Source organism: Sminthopsis crassicaudata, chromosome 2 (genome assembly GCF_048593235.1).
Source record: "Sminthopsis crassicaudata isolate SCR6 chromosome 2, ASM4859323v1, whole genome shotgun sequence".
NCBI lineage: Eukaryota > Metazoa > Chordata > Mammalia > Dasyuromorphia > Dasyuridae > Sminthopsis > Sminthopsis crassicaudata.
The window spans coordinates 531,492,363-531,500,660 of NC_133618.1; the positions used below are offsets into that span (position 1 = coordinate 531,492,363).

Sequence of the window (8,298 nt, forward strand, 5' to 3'; positions counted from 1 at the left end):
GAATCATTGGCACTTGTCCACATCATTATTTGCTCATGTATTAGAGCCTTTTTGAACCCTTCTACTCCCGTGACTTTTTTCCTGTTTCTGTGTGAATGTTTACAAACATTCCTTAGATACTTAAGAGCTTTGTGATTATGGCCCAGGTCTCTGTACCTCTCAGAGCCCAAGTTTTTTTTGTTTTTTTTTTTTTTTTTTCTAATCTGCAAGGAAACAGGAATTCTAGAATCTCTTTAACATTCTTCACAAAATTGTGAAGGACACATTGTGTTTTCACAGTTTAGAGGAACGTAACAGTTGTCATACTATGAACTGGTTATGGTTAGCATATCTGATTGCTGGACTTTTGACATGTAAAAATAGTAAGTTGTTCTCTGCCAAATAAGTTTTTATTTTAGTTGATTTTTAGAGAATCTGGATTAGAATATTCTTCCCTCTCCTGTGGAGTCCATATTGTTTTATCTTTCAAAGTTCCAGAACAACAAAATTTGTTTTATACCTTTTGAACTGAAAGGTACATTAGATATCATCTAATCTACCTTGCTAGTTTTAAGAAACTGAGGAACAGAGATAAGATAACCCATTGAACAGGCTAAATAATGATTCCATACAAAACTTTCTTGTAATAGTTGAACTCACTTTTACAAATAGAATATAGTCCATTATGTTGAAGTAAATTAGTGAATACAATTAAAATTACTTAAGTTTGAGATTCTTAACTTAGGTCCCAAATAATAGATTCATAGTCTCTTGATTTCCCAATGCAATGTAATATGATGTTTTCAGGAACTAAGATAGCAAAACTGTAATCCTTCAGAATTTGAGCTGAAGATAGCTTACAGTAATGAACTCACTTGTCATTTGGGAAGCCTTTCGGATAAATTAGTATTAAAAGAATAGTTTTTTGTTACTAATAATGAAGTCCTCCTCAGGGCTTCACTTTGGAGTGGTATTTGTGTTGGTTTTTGGAGGCTATGCTACCTATTGCAAGCCTATAAATAGGGTTGAAATTTGGAAAGGTGCATATATCATCTTTTGAGCATCCTGTATTTGAAGAGATTCATCCCACATTACCACTATGTGGTTTTTTTCTTTTTTCTTTTTCCTGAGGCTGGGGTTAAGTCACTTGCCCAGGGTCACACAGCTAGGAAGTGTTAAGTGTCTGAGACTAGATTTGAACTCCGGTCCTCTTAAATTCAGGGCTGGTGCTCTATCCACTGCGCCACCTAGTTGCCCCAACCACTATGTGATTTTTCTCTCCCCAACCTCCCCCCACTTTTGCCACAATAATTCAGAGAAGTTTAAGAGCAGTGATCTGTTGTGTGATGATGGCAGGACCCCACTAAAGTCCATTTTGTTGTGTTAACTCATAGGAAAGCTGCCTTAATTGAGAAAAAACTAAAGGTATAGAAATAAATGGCATCCTTTTTTTGTGTGTGTGTGTTTCATAAAAACAGAAGTCTGAGTGAAGAATTAAAATTGGTTTAATTATTAACTCATTGTCAGTACTTTACCTAGTGCTAATGTACCTTTACTTTTTTCTTAAAATAATAGATTAATGCTTACCCATCTTTCCTAGTATTATGAAAATCCTCTTTGAGCTCCTCCTATAACTTGTTAACTAAAAACCAGATTTGGTTCACCAAAATGAGCACTTTTTATTTAAAATGTTTGTGGAAACTATTGCTATAAAAGATAAGGAAATTATACTATCATATATTTTGGATTTTTATGCAATTGGAAAGAGCATTCTTATATCTATAGAAATTAATCCTTGTAATTTTTCTTATATTGTCTTTATGAAAAGATAAGTTCCCAATGGTCTTGAAATAACATATATGGTCTGTAGAGATGCCATTTGTATTCATCATTACATAAATGTTTTTATTTTTAAATTTTAGGCGCCTTCCGTGTATGCACCTTTTCCACCAAGTGTGTGTTGACCAGTGGTTAATAACTAATAAGAAGTGCCCCATTTGCAGAGTGGACATTGAAGCTCAGCTGCCAAGTGAAAGTTGACACCATTTTCCCAGAACTCTTGCCTTCCCTCCCATTCCTATCCTTTCTGGTACTGCAGTCAACCAAAGATGGCATGACTTACCTGCGCAGATTTGGAAGCATTGAACTTAAGAGTGCTGGCTCTGCTACATGGTACAACTAATGCTAGACCTACAAGTTTGTGTATACAGTTGATTTAATGTATTTATAAAAGCTTTTTTTTTTTTTTTTTTTTTTTTTTTTTAGATTTTACATTTCCCTTTTTATTTTACTGTATTTTTGCATGGTTCCTTGTATTGATTGCATTTCTTTGCACATATTATGGGCTTTGTGACCCTAAACTTGCAGGCAAGATTAGCTGCTTTAGGAAGTAGAATTGTGTGTGGTCTTTTTGTTTTTAAATAGTACCAAGCTTTGAGAATTATGATTTCATCCATTACTAACCTTGAATTTGTTAATTTAATCAATCATGTATTTTAGTTTATTGTATAGAGATGAACTAGAAAATGATAATATTGTGTATTAAGACATTCCTTAAGGTAGGACAAAGTGGCTGCTGTATATTTACAAAATGAGTTCTGAGTTAAAAACCATCCTTAATACTGGGAACAGAATACAAATTATATTCAGTCAGATGCAGGTGGCATATTCATCACCAGAGTGATCGATTTGAACCTTTTGGTGTATCCTTTTAAATTTCCTTTCAGCACAATGCAGATTGAGATGAATATCGATGTTATATACTTACACTGCTGTTCTGATTGTATTTATCTTTTTTCTTACATTGTCTAGAAATTTGATTCCCTGATTTAATTTTCCTGCTGTAAAACAGCTCTAATGAACACTAAATATTAATTTCCATTAGCTGGGTTGTACATACTTGCAGATTTAAAGAATTTTTAGGGAAACTGAAAAAAGACATGTAGAATTTTGTTCTTCAATCTTCAGCTAAAGCACGTCTAGTTAAGATATCTGCTTACATTGGTTTTGTAAACACATTCAATCAAGATTTAGAATTGCAATTGTTGGCAGGTATCCATGCATTCATAGAACTTCTAAAGGTCCCAGGATCATTTTCAAGGGATTTTTATTAGTTTAAAGTTAATAAAGTTAGCTAAATCTACATGTCTCTTGTTTTTTTTCTCCACTAAACTTGAAAAACTATAAATCTGCAGATACTGTGAGGCACAAATTATGCTGTTACCTAGTGTTGCTCTGGTTATAGAAATCCACTGTATACATTGCCAACAGTCAATCACTGGTTTAAAAATATTAATTTCTATAGTTAAGATTTGCTGAATAATATAGTATATAGAGTTAAGTTAATGTACTAACATTTCTCCTTTGGAGGAAGTTTTAATCCACTTCAGGATGCAAATTCCTTATCAAAATACTTTCATATTACAGAATAGCATAGTTTATTTGTTTAAATGTGCTCAGTAATCCCCCAAGTTGCAAATGCATCCAGACAGTGTTACTGTCATAATGTGGAAGACATGTTCCTATGGATCATATGTGAAGATGTCAATAAGCTTGCATTAAGCCACCTGCTTTGTAAGTGGATTGATTAATAAATACCTTCAATTTCCTTTGTCCTTGTTTTTTCATAATGTATGTAAAACAACATCAGAAATCATGGGATAAAGAATGCGTTTAAAATTTATGTTATAACTTCATGTTTGAATCTGCCCAGTTTGGTGTTTCATCTTTATTAAATTAAGATTACTTATCTTTTTTTATCCTCTTTTTGGGGTGGGTGGGAATGGGGATGGGAGAACAGTAGCAGTTTTTACAGTTAAGGTAGCATAGTATAGTGGATAAGGGGGCCAGATTAAAATCAGGAAGACCTGATTCAAGGCCTACCTTTAATGCCTATCAGCTGTTGACTATGGTCAAGTTACTTCCCTAGGCAAGTCTCCTAACATAAAAAGAGCTACTGAGTGCTGAAGACCTGCATTGGTGGAAGGATTTACAACAGGTGTTCCTCAAGCCAGTGAAATCATAGCTCTTGCTTATTCCACCTCTGTCAATTCTACAAAATTCAGCCAAATTCTTTTTTTAATCTATAGCACATTATATTTTTTTTTCACTTTAATGCCTGGAATCTAGGGGAGGGAAAACTGATTGGTAGCTCCTTTTTAAATTTAACTGCTCTATGGAGACAAATAAGTCACATGGCAAGATACATATTTTCAGAGACAAAATTTGAGTTTTAAGCCACAGTAACAAAGTACAAGATGGAGGCAAACTTCTACCTTATCAGAATAAAGGACAAGTGGCCTTTCTGTATATATTATTTCTGTGATAGTATAAAAGATGTGGGAAAATATTCTCTGGTTACTAGAAAACCTGGGTTCCCAGTAAAGGGCTAAAGTGTTTATAATATTAAATCAGAATTAGGAACACTTTGACTTTGTTTGATAATGGCTACTGTTGATTTATTATTATTATTTAGACAGAACATTGTTATTTATCATAAAATAATTTTATGAGGAATTATCTTTATTGTTAATATTGGAGCTCATTAAAATGCTGCCCTTTGAGGAAAACTGTCCACTGGGAAAATATTGCAAGGCTTCCTTCACTTTGTTGTGCTTTATTTATTTTTATGCTTTTCATTTCCTTGCATCCAATAATTTCAAAATGAAATTTGTTTTAAGAATGGCCATCTGTCATTTTAGTGGAAAAACAAATATGTATATATTAGTAATGCTGTTTTCTTACATTTTTCCTCCACTTGAATTTTTTTTCATTTTAATTGCTTGCAGACTTCCCCAACTGAACATGTTAATTGTTAATGATAAGAATAGTTATATTATTAAAATTAATGGTTTATGAAATTTGAACACTAAACAATATTAAAATATTCCACTTATTTTTAGCATTTTATTATCAGTTTTTTCTTTGGGTATGGGAGAAGTTTGTTTCCGAGGGGAGATATTCCAAGTTCCCAAAAAAACATACCTACAAAATTTTGGAATACAATTTGTCCTGTATCTTTTCTCCTACCCTGCCAGGTCTTTTTTATTATAATAACAACAACCACCAAAAAAATGCTTGTACTTTAAGAAATAAATATTAGAACTTACATTAAAGTTGAACTGAATGGAGTAGGATAGCCACTTTTGCCATTCTAAATGGATTCTTTCATTTCTTTAATATATGTACATAATTCTGTCTTTCTGTGTGTGTGTATATATATACATATATGTACATTGTAAGGGGTTGAAACTCTTGAGTCAATGCACTGAGGTGGGATAATCAAGCACTTGAGGCTAATTACCAATTGGACAATACTCTATAAGAATATGCTTAGAAAATGGCTTTCCCACTATCCTGTGCTGGCCCAATCGTTTGGTGTATACAGAGAATTGTGGGAGGGACTAGTAGGTGCATGGAGACTGGCCAGGGTCACTTCTGTGAGAGAGACTAGCAGGTGAGGTCGCAGAGATCCTATGCGTTCACTCTCTTCATTTCTACCGCTAAAGACCTAGAATAAAGACTTTTGCTTATCCTGACTCCTGCTGATTCTAAGGTATCGGTCACTACAGTACACGTTTCAAAAAATTTAAATATAGGACAGATATTGCTCAAATATACTGATAATTGAGATGATAATGTTCTTCAAAAAACTAGTAGAAGGGAAGACTCAAGTCATCCCCCTATCTCTGACACAAACTGCAACTTGTTTCGAACAACACTGTTTTAGATTGAAAGGATCAAGTTAGTTGATCTATAAATGGCCCTTTTATGCTCAAATTTCATAAAACATAATTTTTTAAAAATTGTATTCTTTGACCTTTACATCACTATTTCTTTTCTAAATTCTTTTCTCCCCATACCACTTATTCAGTGGATATGTTCATTAAATATTTATCAGGTACTATGCTAAAATGCTTAGGATACAACAGGAAAGGCAAAAATTTGGTCTTTGCCTTCAAGTAGTTCATTCTAATAGAGACACAATGCCCCAAAACATTTTACAACAAAGATAAAAGTAAGCAAAAGTCAGTATTAAGAATTTAATAATGTTCAAGTAATCTTTTGCTAAAGTAGAAAAAGGCTTTCTGAGGAAGGTGGGATTTGCCTGATTCTTGAAGACATAAGGCAGTGGTTGAAAGGAAGTTGTAGGGTTGCACTTGGTGAGTAATGAAGATATGTAGATGGGGGATAGTAGAGTCCATGAAATAAGAATGGAGAAGTAGTAAGGAACCAGGTAGCAAAAGCTTTAAATATTTAAGCGTCACATACATGATTTTATTTTTGATCATGGAAGTAATAGTCTTGGAGTTTATTGAGTATAGGGGATGAAATATGAACAGATCTGTGCTTTATCAAAATGACTTTTGGCTACTGAGTCTGTGCTTTATCAAAATGACTTTTGGTTACTGAGTAGAGAATAGATTGAAGTAGGGCAAAGAGACTAATCAGAAAGCCATTGAAATAGACTTGATGATTTGAAACAATTAGGCTTCATGGAGAAGGGGGGAGAAGGAGCTGTATGAGTGGAGAAGAAATAAATTAGCATAAGGAGCAGAAAATGACACTGGGAGGAGGATGGTAGTGATTTTGTCCCAGCCATCCTTAATTGATGGATTTATTAAGTGTATTAGAAATCCCAACACTGACCTCTCTAGTTTTTTTCTCATTTGTTATATCAGCTCCCGTATTCGTTTAGAATTCAGTTAAGTCTGGTGGTAGAATTCTGAGTTCCTTCTCTTCTCAACTGCCTAGCTAGGTGTTCCATGAGAATCAGAGCTTCACTTTGTCCTGTCCAACTCACCCTTTGTTACCAGGGTTTTAGTAACTATAAATGCAGCTACCAAAGCTCTCTTGACTATATAATTCTAGCCTGGTTTTCCATTCTTTTTCTAGCAGGCTTAGTTTTCATGGCCATTCATCTTCACTTTGTCTAATATCTCTTTACTCCTAGCTCTGTAGAACCCCACAGTGCTTAATAATTAACCTTTCCTATTAATTCCACCACCATCCAGTTCTCTTGAATATGCTAGTACTTTTTCCTTATGGGATCAACTCCTATATTTGTACACATCCCATATCTTTATACAAATGGAGGACCTTCATAGAATTAAATGCTGAACCACAGCCCATTACCTTTTACTTCTCCCAATGAGTAAAATGTCAGATTTAACTCTTAAAAATAAGGTCAGAAAGGTATGGTGGTATTAAAGGACTCACTATCATCTATAAGAGAACTCTTTCCCAAGACTTATTTTCTTGGAGCAATGAAAGTTGCTTTAAAAGGACTCATTCTTACCTAGGAATAGGTTATATAGCCTTGTAGCAATTAATTTCTATTTTCAACAAGCATTTGCTTACTAGGGGAGGAGAAGAGTAGGTGGAGGGTAGATTTCTAGATACAGTTTGGTTCTGACCTGGCAAGAGTTCTCAGATAAGGAAATTCCTAGGTGGTCTCTCTACCTTTTTTTTAAAAAACATTTTGAATCCCAAATTCCCTTTCACCTCTCCATCCTCTGAGAAGGCAAGAAATATGATTTTAAATCATGTGAAATAGTTCCATATAATATATGAAAAAGTCATATTGCAAAAAAAGGGAGGGGGAAGCAAAAACTCCCTCTATCAATGCAAATCAGCACCTTCTCTACAACTTAAGAGTCACCTATAGACCTGAGAGGTTGTGATTTGCCCAGAGTCACAGCCAGTATCTGAGAGACAAGACTTCAGTACTTGTTCTGGAGCCAGTTTTTTATCCACTAGTGAGCATGAAAAGAAGGAATAGTTCTTGCCTTCAGAGAGAACTTAATTTCTTTTGAGAGAAAACAACATAAACTCAGGTATGATTTTGTAACTTAAAGAAGTAATCTGTTGAACAAATTTCTCATCTATGGTGACTTCTTATCTATGAATCACCTGAAATTGATTTTTTTTTAAAGTTCTCTCCACCCCCCAGTACCCTCTTGATTTTTCCCCATTACACTGCCTTGTTATTTTTCCAAGATTTTTGTTTAGTTTTTTACCCCTGACCACAATTAGTCTCAGTGTCATTCTTCCCTATTTATAAATTGCCACTACCCTTTATTTGGCACACTCATCTCTCCTCCACTTGACCTAGGATGCCTGTCCCATTTTACACTCCTCTCCTTCGTTTGCCTGATTTAATCTGCAAGGAGAATTTGGTAAGCAGGCACCTTTTTTTTTTTTTTTTTTTTTTTTTCCTTGAGGATCCCAATTCAAATAAATGCTCTCACAAATCCTGTTTCCAGTCTCAACAGAAATAACTAGAGATGTCTTAGTCTTGGGTTTCAAGTCCAAAAAAGC

The 8,298-nt window shown here is 34.2% G+C and overlaps 1 protein-coding gene across 10 annotated transcripts in view; it reads left to right on the forward strand.

Annotated features, from left to right (window-relative positions):
- Positions 1 to 3,586, forward strand: part of RNF111 (ring finger protein 111) — a 131,304-nt gene extending 127,718 nt beyond the window's left edge. For 8 of the 10 annotated variants that reach the window (XM_074294644.1, XM_074294640.1, XM_074294645.1 and 5 more), the window contains one exon: positions 1,902 to 2,152. In XM_074294644.1, the coding sequence (XP_074150745.1) occupies positions 1,902 to 2,019 (118 nt within the window). In that variant the 3' untranslated portion in view covers positions 2,020 to 2,152. Of the gene's footprint in view, positions 1 to 1,901 lie in introns of all 10 variants that reach the window. The other 2 variants (XM_074294647.1, XM_074294649.1) reach the window with 2 other exon arrangements.
- The last annotated feature ends 4,712 nt before the right edge of the window (positions 3,587 to 8,298 follow it).